Source organism: Mauremys reevesii, unplaced genomic scaffold (genome assembly GCF_016161935.1).
Source record: "Mauremys reevesii isolate NIE-2019 unplaced genomic scaffold, ASM1616193v1 Contig1, whole genome shotgun sequence".
In the NCBI taxonomy this organism is placed as follows: Eukaryota; Metazoa; Chordata; order Testudines; family Geoemydidae; genus Mauremys; species Mauremys reevesii.
This window is the reverse complement of record NW_024100715.1, coordinates 836,207-860,144: the sequence shown is the minus strand read 5'-3', so window position 1 is coordinate 860,144 and position 23,938 is coordinate 836,207. Positions and strand designations below refer to the sequence as shown.

Below are 23,938 nucleotides of genomic sequence, written 5' to 3'. Positions count from 1 at the left end.
AAACTCTCCTGTGTCTGCTCCATGGGACCCATTGCCTGAGGCTGTGACCTGAGCCCTACAGCTCAGACTCCCTCCCCCACCATATTCTGCCCGTGGGTGCTCCAGCCCCAGAGCACCCACAGAGCTGGCGCCTTTGCCCCTGACCAACTCTAATATTCTCCAATTGAAATGGGCGTCTCTTGTTTGGTTCTCAGGACCTGCTGGAGCAGGGCAGGAGAGAAGCTGAGCGGAGCCCTTGGGAGGAGGATGCTCCAGAAGGACCGAACTGAATCCATGGGACCTGCATCTGCTCCACCCTGGAAACCTGGTGGAAGCTGCAATCCTAGGGGGAAGCGACGGATGAGCTGAGAGCCCGTTTCAGCCCCGCTCTGCAGGACTCCGACCTAGAGCCCCACTAAGGGCAACACAAAACCAGCCTGTGACCCGGATCTCGGCCCGTGGGGCGGGTGCGTCTCCATGGTCAGAGAGGGGAGAAGGCGGGGGGAACAGGCAAGTGCAGGGCTGGCTCCAGGCAACAGCTGAGCAAGCTGGTGCTTGGGGCGGCAGATGCTAGGGGGCGGCTTCCGCCCAATCCTAGGGCAGCACTGACGCTTTTTTTGTTTGCTGCTCTGGCCCCCCTGTAGGGCGCGGAGGAGGGGAGCTCCCTGCAGCAAACTCGGCAGGGCAGCCCGCGTCCTTCCCTCCCCGCCGACTGGAGCAGCGCGGAGCCCTCCCGGCAGGCGGCGCGGAGGTGATGAGCGCCCCCTGAAGCCCTGGCCGCCCCCCTTCTCTCTCTCTCTCTCTCCCCCCTGGCTCCCTCCCCTTCCCCCCACTAGACCGGGCGCGCGCTCTGCAGCACAGGGAGTCCCCTGGCGCCAGCTGCCCTGTAGGGTTTTTTGTTTTGTTCTCCCCTGCTTTGCCAGCCGTGCCGTTCCCCCACCCCCGCTTCGCCGCTCCAGCCGAGCCGCAGGTTGGGTTTTTTCACCAGCTTTGCCATTCCAGCTGCACCGTTTTCTTTTTTTTTTCTTCACCTGCTTTGCCGCTCCAGCGCCCTGTTCCCGCCCCCCACGGTACCGCTCCAGCCCCACCGTGGTTTTATGTTGTTGTTGTTTTGTTTTTTCCCTGCTTTGCTGCTCCGGCTGTGCTGCAGTTCCCCGCCTCTCCCCTTGCCGTTCCAGTCACGCCATTTTTTGTCCCCCCCCCCACTCCACTTTGCCACTCTGGCTCCGCTGTGGTTTTGTTTTTTCCCCCTGCTTTGCCACTCCGGTGGCCCCTGCCCCCCCCCCCTTTTTTCCCCTGGGGCAGCAAAAAAGCCAGAGCCAGCCCTGCCCTGTCTCTGCTGTGCGAAATGCAGTTACACAGAGGCACACCCCCAGGTGCTGTCGCTAATGAGGGCCAGCCCCAGTGTAAAGAGGGAGAGACAGGAAGAGAAGGGGCAGAGGAGCTTTGGGAGTCCAGGGAGGAGCAGTTCTCTGCCAGAGGAGCTAGCATCAGGCTGCCTCTGAGAGCCGTGAGAACCTCCTGGAGAACAAAGCCTTGTGGAGTAGCGTTTCCCGCTGAGTCTGCACAGGTGTTAATAACAGCACCCGTTGCCAGCTGGTCAGGGAGCCAGCCCAGGAACTGTCAGCCAAACCCTGCCCTGGTGTCGGGGCTCGCAAGGTTAGGGAAGGCTGGACTGGGGTAACTGGTCAGTGATGGAAGTTAAGTTCTGCTCCGACACGAAGACACAAGCTTCAAACCCCAGGAATCTGCAGGCCCCTTCACGTAGCAGCGATCAGACACAAACACAGGGCTGATTCACTACTGCCTTACTCCAGATTTACACCTGCCAGAGTCCTCTGAAATCAGAGGAGTTAGACCGGTGTGAAACCGGAGTCACACTGTGGGCAATCAGGTCTATATGATATGGATCCAAAGTGGTGTACTCTGTAGTTACTCTGGTTTACACTGGTGTAAACAACATCAGAATCGAGCCTGGGGTGTCTACAAATATTCAGCAAAGCCAGACTCAACATGGCAAAGAAACATAAACCCAAAGCAGGATATTCCACTCGCCTACATGGGAAGAAAATGCTCCCTGCTGGCCACCCCTTCACAGCCAGGGCTGCTGCACCAGCTCCCCGTACAGGGTTTGCTGTCTGCAGGCAGGGAAGGCACTTAACCCCTTCCTCACTGTGTTCTGTAGACCCTGTCACACCAGGTGATAGGGAAACCAGCTGACAGAAAAAACAGGTGCGATGATACCACGCCATGGAGATACCGGGAGCCATGTGTAAGCGGGGGAATGGTCCCGCTATTGTGGGGAACTTTCCTGGCTTCTGTGCTACCCTGGTGAAGTGGGCTAGCGAAAGGATCTGAGTCCTCGCTCCCACTTCCTTTACCCAGAGGCCTCCCTGCCCTTGAGGACTCTCCTGTTTGGCAGAGTTCTCGTAGCCCCAACAAGACTGGGCCCAGGATTCCTGGGGGGCTCAACCCCCAACCCTGCTGTGGCCACCTAGGACAGGGGCTAAGGTGTCCCCACTCCGGGGTACCCTCTCTGCACTGGGCACCTCCCTGACCCACTGATTATTCCAGACAATTTAAAGCAAATACAAGTTGTTTACTTAACAATCAATTTAAAGAAAAGAATAAGAATAAACGGGAACGGTTACAGGGAAACACATCACCCTGCTCTGTGGCAGGGAACATCACAAACAATGTCTCTGGACATCAAGGCACTTTGCAGTCTGTTCCTTGTAGGCCCCAGGCCTCCTTCTCAGGCTCTGGCTGTGCTGCAGGGATGCTGCGGGTGGGACACGTGCAATGGTGGTGACCACACACCTCCGGGCTTTGGGTGGTGGGATCCTTCTTCCCAGTGCCAGCCCCCCGGCAGGTTAAGGTCCCCCTCCCAGCCTGGCCTGCATGGACCCTTGGCTGGGGGTGTCTTTCTGTGCTGGGCCCTTTGCCAAGGTCCCCCCTTGGCTGGCCCCAGTTGCTCACCACACCTGGCTCTCTGGCTGCAGCTCCGCTCCCAGCACAGGATCTGCTCTCCCTGGGATGTGCCTCTGGCTCTCTGGCTGCAGCTCCGCTCCCAGCACAGGATCTGCTCTCCCTGGGATGTGCCTCTGGCTCTCTGGCTGCAGCTCTGCTCCCAGCACAGGATCTGCTCTCTCTGCGCTGTGCCTGTGGCTCTCTGGCTGCAGCTCCGCTCCCGGCACAGGATCTGCTCCCCCTGGGCTGTGCCTCTGGCTCCAGCTCCGCTCCCAGCATGGGGTCTGCTCTCTCTGCGCTGTGCCTCTGGCTCTCTGGCTGCAGCTCTGGCCCCTCTGGATCTGGCACAGCTCTGCTCCCCAGCTCAGCTTAGGCCCCTGCTTTCTCCTTAGCTCGGCCCCACTCTGTCTGACTCCAGCACATTCCTGCTCACATGGAGGATGGGACCCACCCTGGCCTTCTGTCTCCTTGATTAGCCGGCCCACCCTGTCAATCAGGCTGACCTGGAGCATTGGCCTCTTGCCATTGTTCCTGGGGACTGTCAGTCTCAGGGTCCTGATTTGCCATCGACCCCTCCCCTTTTAGTGCTGGGAGCTAGCAGCCAAAACACCCCCACTGAATGTTAGTAAGGGGGCAACAGTCCCCTTACATATGGCAATGGATTTTGTCACGTACGGGCATCGGATGACTAGCTCTTGGGAATAACGTGTATGTGTTTTTGTGATACGCGTTTGGAGCCTGTTGCAAATCCTGCTGAAATCAACAGACGTCTTGGCATTTGCTTCACTAGATCAGGTTTTCCAAACCTATCGCTTTCATGGCTCTCCTCTGGACTCTGCCCAATGTATCCACGTCTTTCTTAAAGTGCGGGCGTAGGGATCTGTGTGGGGGGGGTCTCTGGGCAAGGGGGCACCAGGCATAGGGATCTGTGGGGGAGGTCTCTGGGTGAGGGTGCTGGGATCTGTGGGGGAGGTCTCTGGGCGAAGGGGTGCCGGGCGTAGGGATCTATGGGGGAGGTCTCTGGGCGAGGGGGTGCCGGGCGTAGGGATCTGTGGGGGGAGGTCTCTGGGCGAGGGGGAGCTGGGATCTGTGGGGGAGGTCTCTGGGCGAAGGGGTGCTTGGCAGGGGGGCCGGGCACTGGGCAGGGGGGCTGTGTGGAAGGGACACGCTGGCAGCGCAGGTCTGGGCAGGCCAGTGTGCGTCTAGCAGTTGTGGGTTTGTAAACAGTGCCCTTGTGCTGGGCTGAGTGGGGCCGTTCCCGCTGCGCCTCATTGTCCCCAACCGGCCCCTCGCTCTGCTGACCGCCCCCATCACAGGCCCTATTTCCCCAGTGGATGCCCACAAATATGTTTGTGCCGCACCCACAAAAAGTTAATCCAGCCCTGTTCCAGCCCAGGGCCACCCAGAGAATTCGGGAGGCCTGGGGCAAAGAAATTTTGGGGGCCCCTTCAATAAAAAAATCGCAATAGTATATTCTCCTGGGGGCCCTTGCGGGGCCCAGGGCAAATTGCCCCCTTGCTCCCCCCCACGGGCGGCCCTGGGAAAAATAAACCTTCCACATCTCAGCACAAACCCAGTTTTGAGAAAACTTCTTTACAAGGTATCCCTGGTTCTCAGCATCAGCTCGTGCTAAAAGGCACTAAAGCTCATTAAACGGGTTGGACAAATATTTTCCATCAAAACTTTTTCTGGATCGAAAACTAGGGGTTTTTTAAAAGCAGAAAAAAATCACGGACAATGTTTGCTTTCCTTCAAAATTTGTTGTGGTTTTTTTAATTGAAAAGCTGAAATTAGTCTGCCAAAACCTGAACATGGTTTGAGGTTTCAGAAGTGTGTGGCCAAATATTTGCCTCTTACTGTGTTTGAAACAATAAAAAAAATTCTGCTTAAAAAAAAATCCAAAACTTTTGAACCACCTCAGCTTGTAACCAAACGCCTGAGCCCATCCAGTCAGAGATTTTTCCAGGTTTCTGATACTCTGCTGGCTTCCTTGACTCATATCTGTCTCCATAACTTTGACAAACAGAGGCTAGGGACACCATTCGTTACCCAGCCTGGCTAATAGCCATTAATGGACTTAACCTCCATAAATGCATCTGTTTCCTAGAGACTGGCTCCATGGGGTCCCTCACAAACTGGACACGGTTACTGTGGGTTTGTCTTTAACATAGCTTATGTACATACTCCACAAACTGAGCATTTGAGCTTGTTCCAGAATCTGGGATGGGCCTATGTTGTGAAAACTGACATGCTCAAAATAGCACATGCATGTGAATGGATACAGGGTGCTAAAATTAAATTAACCCAGGGGTTCTCAAACTGAGGGTCAGGACCCCCTCGGGGGGGTCACGAGGTTATTAGTGGGGGTCATGAGCTGTCAGCCTCCACCTCAAACCCCGCTTTGCCTCCAGCATAGTATAAATAGTGTTAAATATATAAAAAAGTGCTTTCAATTTATAAGGGGGGGGTCACACTCAGAGGTTTGTTATGTGAAAGGGGTCACCGGGACAAAAGTTTGAGAACCGCTGAATTAACCCCTCTGGAGTCTCAGGGAATGCGGGGGCGGGGAGGTTTCCCTTGGTAGGTTGGGAAGGAGGTAGGTGGTGTAGGATATTGCTCTTCTCATGTGATCCCCCCCCCTGTGGCTAATTTGAAATGAAGCTGCCCTCCCCTGACACGACTCTCCCTACGGCCCTGAATTCAATGTAGACGGTAACTTGGCATGTGAGCAGTGACAGGGACGGTGGCCCTAATGGAGAAGCTCAGAGCTCGGCTCTTCTGCCAGCCTCACACTGCTGAGTGAGCTGTAGGGTGGGGCAGGCTGGGCCCCCCGAAACAGCCTGGCCCTGCCCCCATCCGACCCCCACCCACTTCCGGCCCCCCGACTGCCCCCCCTCAGAATCCCCGACCCTCCTGCTCCCTGTCCCCTCACCGCCCCAGAGACCTCCCACCCCCACCCCAGGACCCCCCCCCCGCTCCCTGCGCCCTGCCCCCCATCCACCCACCCCCGCTGAGTCCTGACAGACCCCCCAGAACGCCCACGATCCAACCCCGTCCCCTGTCCCCCCACCACCACCACCACCACCTCTGCCCCCTCCCTGTCCCGGGACTCCTGCCCCGCGCTGCGCGGTCAGGGGCGGGGCTGGGAGCGCCAGGGGCCTGAGCCCCGCCCGCTCCGAGCCGCGCGGTCAGGGGCGGGGCTGGGAGCGCCAGGGGCCTGAGCCCCGCCCGCTCCGAGCCGCGCGGTCAGGGGCGGGGCCGGGAGCGCCAGGGGCCTGAGCCCGCCCCGAGCCGCCCGGTCAGGGGCGGGGCTGGGAGCGCCGGGGCCTGAGCCCCGCCCCGCCCCGAGCCGCGCCGGCCGGGGGCGGGGCCGGGAGCGCCAGGGGGGCCTGAGCGTAGTAAAGGGGGCGGGGCTGGGAGCTCGCGCCGAGGGAGGCAGTTGAGCGCAGCTCGCAGCCCCGCCCCCTCCCCACGCGGCTCGGAGGGGGCGGGGCTCAGGGGCCCCGCCGGAGACTCGCTGCGGCGCTGCTGGATGCGCTGAGGTGACGCTCCGCTCCGCAGCGGCGGCCATGGCGGCCCAGCAGCTCCTGGCCGAGCTGACTTGTCCCGTGTGTCTCGATTATTTCACAGACCCGGCGGCCCTGGGCTGCGGGCACCACTTCTGCCGGGGCTGCATCGCCCGGTGCTGGGCGGGGCTGGGCGCCGAGTTCCCCTGTCCCGAGTGCAGGGAAACCTCCCCCCGGGGGAGCCTCCAGCCCAGCCGGCAGCTGAGCAACATCGCCCGCGCGGCCAGGATGCTGGGCCTGGAGCCAGCCAAGGAACCGGAGCTTGGCTCCGTGTGTGACCGGCACCAGGAGGAGTTAAAAGTCTTCTGCCAAAAGGATCAAACCCCCGTTTGTGTGGTTTGCCTCCTGTCCCGAGAGCACCGGGACCACCCGGCGGTGCCCATCCAGGAGGCGGCTGAGGATTGCAAGGTGGGAAATCACGGGAGGGTGTAAAAGCCGGAACAGGCAGGAACGGCCTTTTAATAAAAGAAATTATGGCAAAACCATCAGCTACGGTTCGACCCCCTTACGAACAGGACCTGAGCAATGGGAACAGACATAACACACTGTTAAAAAGCAGCGAGGAGTCCTTGTGACACCTTAGGGCAGGTCTACACTACGGGGGAAAATCGATCTAAGATACACAACTTCAGCTACGGGAATAACTTAAGTCTGAAGTCGAAGTATCTTATATCGAATTACTTACCGTCCTCACAGTGCAGGATTGACGTCCGCGGCTCCCCATGTCGACTCCGCTACCGCCGTTCACGTTGGTGGAGTTACGGAGTCGACATGAGTGCGTTCAGGGATCGATTGCTACCCGCCGATACGGCGGATAGTGAAGACGTACCCTTAGAGACTAACAAATTTATTTGAGCATAAGCTTTCGTGGGCTAAAACCCACCTCATCGGATGCATGCAGTGGAAAATACAGTAGGAAGATATATATACGCAGAGAACATGAACAGCTGGGTGTTGCCATACCAGCTCTAACAGACTAATCAGTTAGGGTGGGCTATTATCAGCAGGAGGGAAAAAAAACTTTTGTAGTGATAATCAGGATGGCCCGTTTCCAACAGTTGACAAGATGGTTGTGAGCCACTTCAGAACCGACTGTTCAGGCTCCTTCTTGGTTTGAAAATGGTTCTCGGCTGGAAGGGGTTAATGTTAATCAGTGCTCATGACTACAGTAACGTTCCCAGTGTTGTCTGACTGTTTCCGCTGAGCTGTTTGAAATCACTTTTATTTATTAAAATGCCGTTCCAGCCATTGCCCTTTACTTGGGTCCCGTGAGCCATTTCGGAGCTGAGTCTGCGGGTGCTTTTGTTAATAAAGCTGTTTGTTGAACAGGTGGTTTGTCGGGGTGTTCTGTAGTCCAGCATTAGTCTCGGTTGTATCGTGAGTATCATTTTTGTCCCCTGTGCTGCCTCAGAACTGAGTGTTCTGGGTGGATTTACTGATACAGCCATTTACTGCCTGAAACCATCACTTGCAGGTGGGTTTGGAAGAGGTTTTCTGCATTAGTGCATTAGTCTCAGTGAGTTGTATTACGTGAATCGCTTTGGTCCCCGAGCGCTTTTGGAACCGTGTGGTCCAGGTCCTTTCCTGTGTTCAAATAAAAGGTTCTGAGTTAGAAAGGGTTAATAACAACGTGTAACTAGTCAGTTCTCATTAATAAAAGATTGTTCTGAAGTGTCTGTAACAGTCTCCACTGTTTCATCAGCAGTTTTATTTATAAAGCTAGTTGGAGCAAAGATTTTCTCTAGTGTTGTTAAGAACATAACTGTTCGCAGTTAGTTGTGTGACGTGTACAGTCGCGGGCTGTGACAGTCATTTGCACACCTGAGGCAGGCCAAAACGGCGTCCTGCCTACAGTGTGAACATCCTCTCGCATGCACTACGCACGAGGTCCTGCTCTGCGAAGGACACCCGTTTGTTCTACGTCGAGGCTGGAGAGAATCGTCCCGCCTGTCGGACCCAGCCTGCAGGCCGCCTGTCAGACAATGCACAGGCGGTCGGGCATGCAATGCAGGCTCACGTTTATAGATGGCACCGCAGTGTATGGGAATCGTGTTGGTCCCTTGTGCCACCTCAGACAAAATGAAGCTTTTTTTTTGCCATTAACTGGCACTTGAAGGTGGTTCAGAAAAGGGTTTCCGTGGGATGGCGTTCAGGGCCGTCCCTAGGCATATGCAGCACATGCAGCTGCATAGGGCACCGGAAAATTTGGGGCACCATTTCCCCTCGCTGGCCACAGCTGGCTTCTCTCCTCTCCGGCCCCTCCCTTGTGCTGGGCCCTTGGGCTTCTCCCCAACCCTGCTCCCTCCTCACTCGTTTCCTGCTTGCTGCTGCCCCCTTCCTGCCCTCGGGGCGGGCTGGCAACTGCAGCAGCTGCTGGGAACACTCCCGTTCCCTCCCCCTGGGATTGTCTCTGTTTGAGATCTGGGCTCTGCCAAGTCCAGCAGCCCCTAGTGGTGGCCAACATCTCTGCAGCCCATTTCTGGGGGCGGGCAGGGGAGGAGGAAATTTTTGGTGCCCAACATTAATTTCTGCAAAATCCTGCATTGCGCAGTGGCACTGAATTCCCCCAGGAGCACAATGTGTTATGAGTCTGTTCTCATCACTAAAATATTGTTCTTAACTGTCTGTAAAAACACCTGATGGGTTTTGCAACAATTTTATTGACTAAAATGTTGGTCTGGGCCTTTCTGGCTCGTTCCAGCTTTTACACCATCCCTATATTTCTAGACATGCACCCTGCAGTGCTGCCTCCCGCTAGGCATCCAGACGCCTATTTCCCACCTAAGCCCTAGAGCGATTCACAGTCTGGAGGAAGACAGGCGTTCGGCTGCCTAGGTAGAGTGTGAGGCCCAACCTGGTAGGTGGCCTCTGAACACACCTGCCAGACCAGACCCCACAAGCTGGTACACACAGAGGCAGCCTCCCTCCTGACTCTTAGCCCAGGGGTTAGGGTGCCCACCTGGGAAGTAGGAAACACTGAGTCAAGTCCCTCCTCCACCTGATGAGAAGAGATTGGTACAGGGATCTGCCATCTCTCCGGGAGTGCCCTACCCATGGGCTGTGGTGATGTGGGGCTCCCTCCATCTCCCCTGGAGAAGCTGTTCCAGTGGGGATAAAGAGTCATCTGGGCCAGAGAGAGAGACCACAAGTGTGAGACTGGCTGTATAGTCATGGGGTTAGAGCACTTACCCATTTTATTATGTATTTGATATTGTTGCAAATGTAAATAATTGGGGGGAAAATCCTCCAAAAACAACCAAAACTAAACCAGTTTTTCATTTCTTAGGACCAAATTCGGAGCCGTTTGGAGAGTTTGAAGAAAAACAGAGAAGCGATTCTGTCATTTAAACTGAGTGGGGAAAATAAAAGCCAGGAACTGCTGGTAGGTGCCATTATTACTCAGATGCAGATGTGCACAGGGACATTATCAATACACGGCTTAGTCTGAGTGTCATCAGAGGAATAGTGAGTAACACGTTCTCACCCGTGAAAGATGATCACTTCTTTCTTCTCATTGTAAAGAAAAACTGTTCTGCTTTAATTGAGAGTCAGCAGGAAAATGCAGCATTAAAGAAAGAGTTTTAATCATCCAAATACTTTGCTAATTCGAGTGTAATTTGTTTACTTAACAGTAGTTTCTCCTTTAGTCTTTCAACCAAAGCTCATTGAAAAGTTTCAACCAAAAAAGGTTCCTGCAGATAAGAGGATTAGTAGAAAACAATTTTTTTCATGGGAAAAAGTCACTTGCAACAAATGTTTCAATTTTTTTACAGGAAATTTCAAAATGAAACAAACATTTTTGTGTCATTTTAAACTGAAATTTTCATTTTGCTTTTAAAAAGCTGAAAAATTTTAAAACGTTCATGTTTGTTTTTTATCTCCTTCTTTCTCTTTTTAGTCCTTTTTTCTTCTGAGCGCACTAAAGTGAATAATTTCCAGGTTTTTTTCCCCTTAGTTTTTCCTTTTCCTTTTTGCCACTTTTTCAAAACTGGGAGCTCTTTTGAAGAGGTACAGAGAGGACGTACTAAAAAGAAAAATGGGGGGAAATGAACATTATTTTGTTCCATTTGGGGGAAAGGGAAAAAGAAAAATGAGACATTTTAAAAAAGTTATTTCAACATATTTTTCAAACAAATCAAAAGAAGTTCCATTTTGAAAACTAAGAAATGGAAACAACGTTGAAATTTCAATTATTTTTTCAAATTCCCCCACCCCCCAATTTTTTGGCCAGCTGCACTTTGAACAGAGAGAACCGCAGCTGGCCAATCAGTGCAGCTGCTCTGGGAATCTGCTGCCCCAGAGGAGGAGGTTCACTTAGTGCCTAAGACAAAGCACAAGGACGTCATTGGAGAGACTCCGGGTCAGTTCAGTGAGCTTTGGAACAGACCCGGAATGGTATCGCTGCTAGACATTGCCATGGAGAAGATCTGGGTCCAGATCTGGTCTGATTTCCTGGCTCCTCGGGTATCCGGGGCCAGAGAGTGCTCCAGAAACAGCATGATTTCATGGGCTTCTGTCCAGTTCACATGCACTCAGTCCTAAGCAACCTGCAAACTCAGATTTGCATGTGCAAAAAGGGGTCTTCCCGGCAGCCCAATTTGTGCTCAAGGTCCCTGTGTGGCTTAAAATCCAAGATTTATGGTGGGCCAAATTGTATGTATCCAAAACTGTTTTCAGAATTCATGAGAGCAAATGATGGAGCTCAAGTTTTAGTACTTTTTTTTTTAAATGCCCTTTATGGCTCTATGTATTTTGTGGACAGCTTGTGTTCCCCAGTTCAAGTCTAGTGCTTCTTAGTTTGGGTTCTGCTGTTTCCTCTACTAAAATAATCCTTGCCAGTCAGTTCTGAATCCCACACCTGCTGTGCTTCTGGTTACTAGAAGGATCTGGTTTTCTAGAAGCCACTGATCACAGATTATCAAATCATGCAAGAAAAATTCATATTCTAAACACCAGTTAGGACTCTTGAAAATCTATTGGAAAATCTTCTGTCTACTGAGCATAGAGTATGTTCTCCATAAAATATCAGAAGTTAAATTCTGTGGCGTTGCAATGACATGCTGCTACGTGCATAAAATGTCCCATGACTCACTCCGTAGTCTTGTCCTTGAGCAGTGATTTTCCTGTTCGTATCTTGTCATTTCAGAAACAGCTAGAAACTGAGAGGCAGAAGATTGTGTCTGAATTTCAGCAACTGCGCCAGTTTCTGGAGGAACAAGAGCAACTCCGCCTGGCCCAGTTGGAAGAGCTGAATAAGGAAATTGAAAAGGGGAGGGCTGAGTATGTTGCCAAACTATCTGAGGAACTAGCCTCTTTCAGTTCCCTGATCAGTGAGATGGAGCAGAAGTGCCAGCAGCCAGCGAGGGAATTCCTGCAGGTGAGACGGTGTTAGAAACACCCCAGAACCTTTCTCAGGGCAAGAAAGTCTCCTAACCCTTCACTTTTGGAGTGTAGGAGTGAATGGTCAGAACATACAGTATTGTTAAAATATACATTATTGTTCCTTAAGGGCTTGATAAAATGCCCATTAAAGTCAATGGAAATATACTTTTTGAATACAATGAGCATTGGATCGAGGCCGAAATGAAAAGTAATTCTTCTTTTGAATTCTAGTAGGAGAAGACTCCTCCAAAAATCACAGACTCCAAACTCTGTTCTCCCTGTCTCATAGTGCAGGAACAAAGGGACATTCAATAAAATTAGAAGGTGACAAATTCAAAACCGATGCAATGAACAATTATTCACACATCACATAATTAGACTATGGAGCTGATTGCCACCGGATGTTGCTGAGACCAAGCATTTAGCAAAACTCAAAAGTGATCGGATATTTATATGGATAACAAGAATATGCAGAGTGATATTAAACCTCATACTTCATTGCTTCTGCCAGGCACTAACTGTTAGGGCTTGGCTACACTTACGGTTTGCAGCACTGGTAGTTTGCAGCGCTGGTCATCCAGCTGTGTAGGAGCAGCGCTGGTGTGTGGCCACACTCACAGCTACCAGCGCTGGTGTGTGGCCACATTTGCAGCGCTGCTGGGAGTGCTGCATTATGGGCAGCTATCCCAGCATTCAAGGGGCAGCAACGTGCTTTTCAAAAGAGGGGGGTGGAGGGTGGTGTACTGTGACAGGGAGCGGGGAAGAGAGAGAGAGTGGGTTTTTGGAGCCAACACTGTGTGTTAAGTTTCCTGGATTGAAAAATCACAAAATGTTCGCGAGCCCTTTGTCTTAACTCTTAATTGCAAACAGCCTGCCTCCAACACGGACTCCCCGCTGTTTCACTCACTCCCTGTGGTGTACTGTGACAGGGAGCGGGGAAGAGAGAGAGAGTGGATTTTTGGAGCCAACACTTTAGCTTCCTGGATTGAAAAATCACAAAATGTTTGGGAACCCTTGGTCTTAATTGCAAACAGCCTGCCTCCAAGGCTGTTTCTCTGTCAAGCAAACATTCTCTCCCTGCCTCTCATTTGATCGTTCACAGCCAGGTACAGATAGCTCCTGTTTGCTGTGATCAGTGTTTGTTTTTTAGATAAGCAGTTCAACGGAGCTCCAATCGGAGTTCACAACAAAACAAAGAGAGGCTGCATAACAAAACAAAGAGAGTAATTTAGTTAAAAGCTTTCTGGGATATCTCCTTATTCCCTGGAGGCCAATAAAAGCGCTGGTGTGTGTCCACACTTGATGAGCAGCGCTGGATCACCAGCGCTGCAATTGCTACACCCCAACCTGGCCAGGTGTACAGCCAGCGCTGCAGCCAGGGAGTTGCAGCGCTGGATGTGCCTTGCAGGTGTGGACGGTTACTAATTGCAGCGCTGGAAAGCCTCTACCAGCGCTGCAACTTGCAAGTGTAGCCAAGCCCTTAGAGAGAAGGATGAGAATGTAGGAGGCAGATAATCTTATACCTTCCTCTGAAGCATCTGGCACTGTCCACCTTTGGAGACAGAATAGTGATTAGATGGACGTCCGCTCTGAGCCAGTCTGGCATTTCCTGTCTTCCAAACGCTAATGCCAAAAGATTAAAGATGGAACCAGTCTTTAATTATAGAAATAGCTACGACTGAAGCCAAGAGTCCATTTAAAACCAGATTTTGCCACTTTTCCTACATATCACAAAAAGGGAAAATATTGGCCTTAAAATTGATACATGGGGTCTGAGGCTGTGGTGATTTTCTCTGCCAGAACTGAAGTTAGACAGGGAAGCTGTTCGTTACTTATGGCAGCTTGAACGTGTAAGTAGTCGTTAGAATTCCAAAAGCCTTCTAATGATTTTATTTTTTTTTAAATGCCTCTAACTAGCAAAAAAAGAAAAAAAGGTGAGAAATAAAACGTAGCATCCTGGATGTCTCTAGCTGGTATTTAGGGTCAAATTCTCTGTTGCGACCAGTATCTGCTGTGGGCAGCATTCCTCACTCCTCAGGTCTCCTGAACTGAACCTGGGGTGTAGGATGGTGATTGGCCCTGTGTTACTCTGTACCCCACACCCACTGCTCTCACCCAGCCCCACCTTCCTGTGCATGTCAAGAAGCCCACAGGACAGGCCCTCAGAGTGTTTGTGGGCGAGTGGGGAGAGAGTTTACAGCTCGGGGGCAGCACAGCCTGGGGGCATCCCTCCCTCTGGCCCCACTGGAGTCTGCAGGAGGGGATCTTCCCCACACCATGTGCTGGGTGGTTATCCAAATGTCACTACACAAAGAGCCCGTGTGCCTCCGTATACAAACTTCCTGGGCCCAGCTCCTGCAGTCAGAGCACTTCTCTGAAAGAGCAAAGGCAACACATTGAATGTTTTTCTTTGCATTAAGAAATAACAAATAATTTCTCTTTGAACCTCAAACTGTGAAGACCAAGTGAGTCCCCTCCAGAGCAGGAGGGATCCTTAGTGTGAGAGCTGGGACTGAATTTCCTTTTCTCTCTCCCCTCTAGGACATCAAAGGCACCTTGAGCAGGTAGGTGGCTCCTTCTCACTCTCCCTTTCACCTCCCAGGGCAGGGAAGGGATTTTGGACATGAGACCTGGCTCCCCACGGCCCAGCAGTGCAGAGTGTGGGGCTGGTTCCCAATCTCCCCCTGTTACATCTAATCTCGGGGCTGTTGTCATTGTGACCAGACTCCAGAATAGAGCAGCCTGAGAAAAGAGTGAGTGACCTACAGACGGGGGTGTTATTTGTAGTGTGGCTGGTGGAATGGAGACCGCAGGGGATGGGGGATGGAGAATGGGTCTCTCATTTCTAGGTCATAGACTCCAAACTCCACCCAGGTCGGTAGGGATGGAAAGTCAGGGCCATCTGATGACTGTTCAATGAGCTGTTTGTTAATTGTTTCAAATTGTGCAGTGAGCTCTAGCCGTGTGCTGGGCATGGCAGGAGATACGATGGCAGAGACGTTCCCTGCTCTGAGGAGTTTATAACGTGCTGTTATCAGTAGTGCTATGGCAGCGCCTGGAGTCTCAAGGCAAACCCAGGGCCCAACGTGCCGGGTGCTGCACAGACAGAGACAGTCCCTGCCCCAGGGAGTTTACAGTCTAAATAGACACAAGAGACACAGGGCGGAGGGAGGAAGGATTAAAATCAATTGAAGGGAACATTCAATGGAGACAAAGTGCTGCACGTTGGGAGGAAAAATCAAACCTACAACTAGGAAATGGGGAATCGCTGGGGCGGCAGCAGGACTGCGGGAAAAGCTCTGGGGGTGGCAGTGGGTCACACAGTGAAGGAGGCGGCAGGGTGATGCTCTTGTGAAAAAGGCAGATGTCACTGTGGGATGCTGTCCCAGGTTGCTGTATTCACCGCACGTGCTGCCCCCTCCTGGCTGCTCTGGGGATTAGCTCTTCCAGGGCCAACCCCTCCCCTGGCGTCTCTCCCCCGTTGTCTCTCTCTCACTCTGCAGCCTCATCTCTCCCCCCAGGAGCTGCAGCTTCCTCTGCGTGACTCAGCCCCCAGCCAGGTCACTGAATGGTTCCCCTGCTGGGGGGCAGAGTCTCGCTGGCCCCACTGCCCAGGCAATGCCGCTCCAGCCGGGGCTGGGTGGGGAGCTCGAGCCGCCCACTGCTCCAGGGTCCAGCCCAGGGACCCTGCCACATGCAGGCAACGTCTGCTCCCTCCCTGGGCTGCTCCCCACTCCCCTCCCACAGGCCTTCGTCTCCCCCCTGCTCTCTGACGGGGGGTTAGACCAGGTGACCCTGGCAGCCCCCTCTGGCCCTGTGAGTCTAACACTCCCTCCCCCAGGCCCGGCTCCCAGCAGCCTGTTCTCTGCCTGGGTCCCTCCTGCCCTGTCGAGTGCACAGGGGGGCTGCAGACTCCTCACTGCAGCCATTTCTGCTGCCACCTGCCTGGCTTTGCACGAGCCCAGCCCCCACCTGCTCAGCTGAGCTTCATCGTCCAGCCAGGGGTCACTGCTCTGGCCTGAACCCCCCGTGTGTGGCCTGTCTCCCCAATCTCCTCGTTCTCTGCTTCCCTCACCCTTTCCGGGGGCTGATGTGGGGTGAGCACCCAGCACAGGTGTGTTAACAGGAGTGTCAGGGTCAGACACAGGAGGACGTTGTTCCCCCCTTCTTGCCACGGGGAGGCCTCAGCTGGAAAACTGTGTCCAGTTCTGGGCACCGCACTGTGAGAAGGACGTGGAGAAATTGGGGAGAGTTCAGAGCAGAGCGACAGAAGTGACCCGAGGTTTAGACTGGACGAGCTGTGAGGAAGGTTGCAATAAATGGGTGTGTTCAGGCTAGAGAAGAGAAGACTGAGGCAGGGCCTGATAACAGTCTCCAGATCTGCCTGAGGCTGTTCTGCAGCGAGCGGTGACCAGTTGTTCTTCACGTCCCCTGAGGGCAGAACAAGGAGGAATCGGTTTAATTTGCCACAAGGGAGAATTACATCAGTGTGACGGGGTCCCGGGGTGCAACCCAGAGCACCCATGGAGTCGGTGCCTCTGTATCACAGATCCTTAAATTTCACCCAGTTATTCCTGTGCTCAGCCCAGTAACTTGTACTTCACTAAATCCTGACGTGTGTTGACTAAAGCACCTTCCAGAAAGCCAGTCAGTCCTGATTTACCGACATCAACAAACAGTAACACCTGAGGCTCCCTAGAAGTGGGGGGGGGGGTCCAGCGGTGCCCAAACCCTGGCCCCACCCCTGCTCCGCCTCTTCCCTGAGACCCCACCCCCTCCTCACTCCTCTCCGCCCCCTCCCCCATCGCTCACCTTTCAGGCAGGTACCCAGGCAGAGAGCAGAGCTCACCCACTTTTAAAAGTGATGGGGCCACGGCCCCCCTGTTCTGGTGCCCGTCCAGAGATGGAGAATCCACCACTTCCCTGGGCAGTTTCTGCCAATGGTTAATGCACCCGCACTGCTAACAATGTCTGTCTGATTCCCATGGGAATGTCTCTGGCTTCAACTTCCAGCCATTGGTCCTTGTTCTGCCTTTGTTTGCTAAACTGAGGAGCCCTTTAGTGCCAAGTCTGTTCTCCCCAGGATGGTGTTTGTACCCCACACTCAAGTGCCAGGGAGCTCTCAGGACAAGGCATTTTCACCAGCCCTCAAATCAGTTTTGTGGGTCTTCTCTGCACCGGCTCCACTTTTTCAACGTCCATTTTAAAATGGGGACACCAGAACTGGATCCAGTTTTCCAGTATCGCTCTCACCAGAATGAAGGGGAAACTTGTAGGGTCAAAGCTGGGATTGGACCTGTTCCTGGGGCAACAGAGAATTTAACCTCCAGGGTCTGCTGAGCTACAGCCATTCACTAGAGTAAAATACATGTTAGTAAAACACAAACATGAACGAACTCCACAGTGAGTAACACTGGGTTGTTCTTCAGATGCGGGAGGGAGAAGTTTCAGAACCCAGTGGCCTTTTCTTCTGACCTGAAATGGAGAATCTGGGAATCTTCTCAAAGAAACGCATCTCTGGAGACCAGAATGAGGACATTCAAAGGTAATAAACAGTCACCTGGGGAATTTTCTCACCTATGTTACACTGATAACTGACAGAGCTGGGGAAATCTCTTCGGGACAATGATTGTGGATGGAGATAGTCAACTAATCATTTGGAAGCTATGAATTCCCTACCCAGCTCTCAGTACAGCCCACACACACTGGGTTAGGGGCCTGCATTCGGACTCCATAGCTGCTAAGAAAGGAAACCTCCAGGGACATTAACCTGAGCTTGTGCTTCCTGCTGAATTCACTGTTTCTGGAGTATGTTTGTTTGGATTGTTTGCCTGCAAGGCCTCCGGTGTCACCACAGTCCCTCTCTTGCTTCAGAGCAGGGCTGGGGAACCTTTTTCTATCACGGGCCATTGACCCACAGAAAAAAATCAATCGCTGACCACACACCCACGGAAGGACACAGAGGGGGCCTGGAGGCTCGGGGCTTCCCCCGCAGCAGGCTGAGCCAGCGCTCGCAGCTCCAGCCCCACAGAGGGTGCGGAGGCAGTGGTGCTGGAAGAATTTTTACAGTGGGGGGTGCTGAAAGCTAGTGGTCCCCAAACTTTTTATCTGGCACCCCCCTTACACCTGTCTCTGCTCCCTCTCCCCAGAGCTGGAGCCAAGAGGGGGCCGTGGTTCTGGGAGTGGGGGCGGGTTTGTCTACACAGCAATTAAACACCTGTGTCTGACCCGTGTCCGCTGACTCCGGCTCAGGAGATTCGGGCTCGGGCTGGAGTCTGTGCTCTGCCACCCTCTCCCATCACAGGGTCCCAGAGCCCAGACCTCTGCCCAAGCCCCGGCATCTACCCCACAATGAAACAGCCCCAGTGTCCCAGCCCTGCAAGCCCAAGTCAGCTGTCATGGGCCAGCCACAGGTGTGTAATTGCTGGTAAAACATCTCTGGTCTGTCATGTCCTTAGTTTTTAATGTTTGGGGTTATTTTATAGTGAGGTGTGGAATGGTTTGTACTGGTCTGAATTGCACTTAACCTCCTTCACTAGAACGTCATAAAGTTCGTTTTCTTTTCATTTTGCTTTTGTGTTAGAACATTAACAATGTGAATATATCCCTAAACACGACAACCTGACATTTCGTCTTTTTCACCCATTTCTTCCTCTAGACTCACTCTCGTCCAGACAGCGGTTGGACAAAGGTAAATTTCTCGGATCAAAGGGTGAGTGAAAACTTTCCTATGAAATTATGGTGGCTCATTGGCAGCACCATAGTTCAGCATTTGTTTCAATTTTGCATTTGACAGGAGCTGAGCAACATATTCCTGGTGGCTGCCCAGATCTTTCCTAAAAACAGAAAAGTCGATTCTTTTCTCTCTTAGAATTTAGAATTTGTAACTAGCGGTTGGGTTACCCAGGTGGGCTGGGGTGCGGGAGAGGGGGCGAGCAGTGGATCTCCGCAGAGATCTAAGAGTTTAAAAATGAGCCTTTTGGCAAATCAGAGAGGAACATCTCACCTCGTTCTCAGAACTCTTTATGCGCATACATCACATCCCCTGGCCATATTATTAGTATTAGCAAATGCACAAGTGGTACAATGAAGAATGGGAAAATCCAACATACAAAAATAGACATTTCTGTTTTCTCTCTACTTTATAGGTCAAAAGAAAAAATGTTAAAAATGTCAGAAGGGGTTAGGTAGACGTCACCTGTTCACAGACAGGCCAACTCTCATGAATGAAGCGTGAGAGATGCGATTTCTGAGTAAAATTAAGCCTCACTCATGATCTCACCATAGAGCCGTGGCTGAAAAAAAAAATCCCGACATTTCAGAGTTTTAAAAACGAGGCTGAATTTTACTTAGAAATCCTGTCAGCTGCCCTGGGTGCGGCTGGGGCTCCTGCTGTCACCACCTCAGTGCGGCTGCTCCCCTGCCAGCCTGGGAAGTGGGAGGGGGAACCCCACTGTAGCCCCCAGGCCTAGGCAGGGTGAAGGGCCCTAGGAGGAGCAGAGGTGGGGCTGGGAGGCTTTATTATGGCCTGGGGGGCTGAAGTGATTGGGTGTCTGATGGGCTGGGGGAGGCTGCATTGCTGGTGGGTTCTGAGCAGAGGGTGAGTGCTGGGAGGGTGAACTGAGGGCAGTGGGGTCGGGGTGCTGAACTGATGGGGGGTGATGATGGGGCTGGGGGACTGAATTGAGGGGGTTGGATGGGGACAGAGCTGATGGGGGCTGGGGACAGGATTAATTGCTGGGCAGGAGATGGGCAGATGGGGGGGTGAGAGCTCCTGCAGCAGGAGCCAAACTCACCTTCTCCAGGACATGCAGGAGAGTGGGCAGCACTGACTGTCACATGCGCAACCCTGGGGAGGGGCCAGGGGGGTTCAAACATCAAGAGACTGACAAAAAAGGACAATAGAATCCTCTTTAAAAATGTCCTGATTTTGAGGCCAATCTCATGACATTTGATCTCTTGAAATTAGCAATACTCTATTAGCCATTGCTGCTAATTGCCAATAATCTGCTGGGGGCACAGACAGGAGGCATCACACTCTGGCTGCTCTCTGCTTCGCAGCCCTGAGGCCCCTGGAGCGAGGGGCCAGGCAGACTAAAGGAAGGACAAAGGTGGCTTAAAACCAGCTCCCTCTGACCCCCCTCCTCTTCCCCCCAGGCACAAGGATGGAATCACTGAGGGTACGTCTACACTACGGGATTATTTCGATTTTACAGAAACCGGTATTTGGAAACAGATTGTATAAAGTTGAGTGCACGCGGCCACACTAAGCACATTAATTCAGCGGTGTGCGTCCATGTACCGAGGCTAGCGTCAATTTACGGAGTGTTGCACTGTGGGTAGCCATCCCATAGTTCCTGCAGTCTCCCCCGCCCATTGGAATTCTGGGTTGAGATCACAATGCATGCTGGGGCAAAAACAGTGTCGCGGGTGATTCTGAGTAAATGTCATCAGTCAATCCTCCGTCCGTGAAAGCAGCGTCAGACCATCGTTTTGCACCCTTTTCCCTGGATTGCCCGGGCAGACGCCATAGCATGGTAACCATGGAGCCCGTTTAGCCTTTTTTCACTCTCACTGTATGTGTACTGGATGCTGCTGACAGAGGCGATACTGCAGCACTACACAGCAGCATTCCCTTGCCTTTGCAAGGTAACAGAGACGGTTACCAGTCCTATTGTACCGTCTGCTGCTGTCATGGGTGCTCCTGGCTGGCCTCGCTGAGGTCGGCCTGGGGCATATGGACAAAAATGGGAATCACTCTCCAGGTCATTCCCTTCTTTATGTTTTGTCTAAAGGTAGAGTCAGTCCTGCCTAGAATATCAGGCAAGCCTACTACAGAACCAGAGAGGCAAACAGCCGCTCCGAGTCAGAGCCCCAGACATCCCGCAGAAATGATGAGCTGCATGCCGTTCTAGGGGGTGCCCCTGCAACAACCCCACCTGTTGCTTCCCTCCTCCCACACCCCTCCTGGGCTACCATGGCAGTTATCCCCCCGTTTGCGTGATGAAGTAATAAAGAATGCAGGAATAAGAAACAACACTGACTTTATTGAGATAAAACTGGGGGGAGGCAGCCTCCGGCTGCTATGATATTCCAGGCAGGACATCTCTATTGCTCATTAAAGGGTGTGGGGGGGGAGAGGAGCACAGCCTCCCACTGCTATGATAGTCCCGAATCTTCATTAGACATGAAAAGGGGGTGGGAGAGGAGCGCAGCCTCCAGCTGCTCTGATATTCCAGGCAGGACTGAATCTCCAGGAGACAAAGCCCAGGCGTCCCCGACCGACCTCACCAAGGCCAGCCAGGAGCACTCACGGGATGAGGACGGTTACCAAGCCTATTGCACCATCTGCTATCGGGGAGAGGAGAGGAGGAGATGCTGCTGTTTAGCGCTGCAGCACAGCGTCTACCAGCAGCATCCAGTAGACATACGGTGACATTGAAAAACGGCGAGAAATGATTTTTTTTCCTTTTCTTTCACGGGGAGGGGCTGATGACACATACCCTGAACCATCCGTGACAATGTTTTTGACCCTTCAGGCATTGGGAGCTCAGCCAAGAATGCAAATGCTTTTCAGAGACTGCGGGAACTGTGGGATAGCTGGAGTCCTCAGTCTCCTCTCCCCTCCCTCCCTCCATGAGCGTCCATTTGATTCTTTGGCTTTCCGTTACGCTTCTCACGCAGCACTGTGCTGAGTCCCTGTTATGGCCTCTGTCCATCATGGCCTTGAAGATTTTTTCAGATGCTTTGGCATTTCGTCTTTTGGAACGGAGCTCTGATAGAACAGATTTGTCTCCCCATACAGCGATCAGGTCCAGTATCTCCCGTACGGTCCATGCTGGAGCTTTTTTTGGATTTGGGACTGCATCGCCACCCGTGCTGATCAGCGCTCCACGCTGGGCAAACAGGAAATGAAATTCAAAAGTTCATGGGGCTTTTCCTGTCTACCTGGCCAGTGCATCCAAGTTCAGATTGCTTTCCAGAGCGGCCACAATGGAGCACTCTGGGATAGCTCCCAGAGGCCAATACCGTCGAATTGCGGCCACACTAACCCTAATCCAACATGGCAATACCGATTTCAGCGCTACTCCCCTTGTCGGGGAGGAGTACAGATACCAGTATTAAGAGCCCTTTATATCGATATAAAGGGCTTTGTTGTGTGGACGGGTACAGGGTTAATTCGGTTTAACACTGCTAAATTCGATATAAACTCGTAGTGTAGACAACGACTCAGACTCAGGGTCTGGGGCCTGGCTCAGCCGAGCTGATCCTTTCGCTCTGTCCCTGAACTGGCTCTGTCAGGGTGTGAATCCCCCCGGCCCATGGCTGAGATCTCAGCGCTGCTCCCCGTGCAGAGCTGGGTAAATCCGGGATGGGGGAGGTTGCCTGGTTCACTCCCCAGCTGGGGCAGGTTCTGTCACTGACACGATCAGACCCTGCCCCAGGGCTGAGCTCTGCCCCTCACGCTCTGATTCTCTCTCTGCAGCGAACGTGACTCTGGATCCAGACACGGCCCATCCCGACCTCATCCTGTCCGCGGATCGGAGAAGTGTGAGATACGGAGACACACGGCAGGATCTGGCCGACAACCCTGAGAGATTTGACACTGTGCGCTGTGTGCTGGGCTCTGAGGGATTCACCGTGGGCAGACATTACTGGGAGGTGGGGGTGGAGGTGGGGGGAGTCTGGGGCGTGGGGGTGGCCAGAGCGTCTGTGAGGAGGAAGGGACGGATCAGCCTTTACCCTGAGCAGGGGATCTGGGCTGTGCAGTGCTGGGAGGATCAGTACCGGGCTCCCACATCCCCTGCACAGAGCATCCGCTTCTCCCCGAGCTCAGCACCCCGCAGGATCCGGGTTTTTCTGGACTGTGAACGGGGGCAGGTGACATTTTTCGATGCTGGTACCTGGGACCCGATCTTCACTTTCTCGCCGGCCTCTTTCGCTGGGGAGAGAATCCACCCGTTCTTCTGGGCTGGTTCTAGTGCGCGGCTCACCCTGTCCCCCTGAGGTGCCCTGTCTGTGCCCACAAAACAAGCTCCTCTAGCCCCCACCCCCTGATCTCTACGGCCTGGAGGACTCAGCCGGTCTCTCCTCTCCCTCCCTCCCCTGGCACAGATCGGGCTGAAAGGGGGTGATGCTCTACCCGTAGCTCTATGGCTGTGGAGGTCTGTGTTAGGTCTAGGCTGGTTCTCTGTGCTCCTGGGAGGCCAACTCTGGGGGGGGGGTGTCCCACCAAGGAAGGAAGGAGCCCCTGTGTGGGAGGGACCCAGCCAAGGGCCAGGGAGAGACCCTCAACTGGGGGAGGGGAGAGCGGGGGGGGAGCCTGGCTGAAGGGGCTGGGGGGGGGGGGAGAGCGGGGGGGAGCCTGGCGGGAGAGGGGGCTGGAGGGAACAGCCCAGAGGGCAAACCAGGCGCCAGGCGGGAGAGGTTCCCAGGAGACCAGGGGCAGGTGTCGCAGGGGAAGCAGAGCTGGGCAGGGAGGACCCAGCTGCACAGACAACGTCCTGCCCCTTGGCTTGGGGCGCACAGAGGCTGGGGACCCGTCGGGCCCCCCAGGGTTCCCCCAATCAGAGCCCAGGACTGGAGTCCTCTGCTCCCCTTCAGCGGCTCTTCCAGCTGCGTTAGCAGGACACGGGGTGGCGGGTTCGGACTGACGAGCTCCTAAGCGCCCTGGGGGCAGCGTTTGAGTCTCGACAACTGTTGAGAACAGGCCACTTCCACCTTAATTGAATTGGCTCGTTAGCACTGACCCCCCACTTGGTCCGGCAGCTCCACTCTGTGCACGTGCTGTGTGTTTATACCTCCCCCCTGTATGTTCCACTCCCTGCAGCCGATGAAGGGGGTTTAGCCCACGAAAGCTTCTGCCCAATAAACGTGTTGGTCTCTAAGGTGCCACAAGGACTCCGCACTGTTTTTCCTGGTACACACTAACACGGCGACCGCTCTGAAACCTGACCCATTCGATTACGTGGCCTCTTCTCTTTCATCCCACAACTCTTCCTCACGCCGCCATGTTCTGGGGCAGTCAATAGGGGCACCGC

General features: G+C 53.5%; 1 protein-coding gene across 1 annotated transcript; it reads left to right on the top strand.

The window, feature by feature from the left end:
* Nucleotides 1-6,484: 6,484 nt before the first annotated feature.
* LOC120392500 (zinc finger protein RFP-like) lies at nt 6,485-23,200 on the top strand. The gene is made up of 7 exons (XM_039517300.1): nt 6,485-6,923; nt 9,802-9,897; nt 11,662-11,892; nt 14,439-14,461; nt 17,327-17,442; nt 18,556-18,588; nt 22,384-23,200. The coding sequence occupies exons 1-7, from the start codon at nt 6,519-6,521 to the stop codon at nt 22,902-22,904; spliced, it is 1,425 nt and encodes a 474-aa protein (XP_039373234.1). The 5' UTR covers nt 6,485-6,518; the 3' UTR covers nt 22,905-23,200.
* The last annotated feature ends 738 nt before the right edge of the window (nt 23,201-23,938 follow it).

Excerpts from the sequence above, each read along its gene's own strand:
- LOC120392500 (XM_039517300.1), top strand. The coding sequence starts at position 6,519 with ATGGCGGCCCAGCAGCTCCTGGCCGAGCTGACTTGTCCCGTGTGTCTC. Across the intron at positions 11,893-14,438 it reads CAGCGAGGGAATTCCTGCAG|GACATCAAAGGCACCTTGAG; the intron begins GTGAGACGGTGT and ends TCTCCCCTCTAG. Across the intron at positions 18,589-22,383 it reads CAGACAGCGGTTGGACAAAG|CGAACGTGACTCTGGATCCA; the intron begins GTAAATTTCTCG and ends CTCTCTCTGCAG.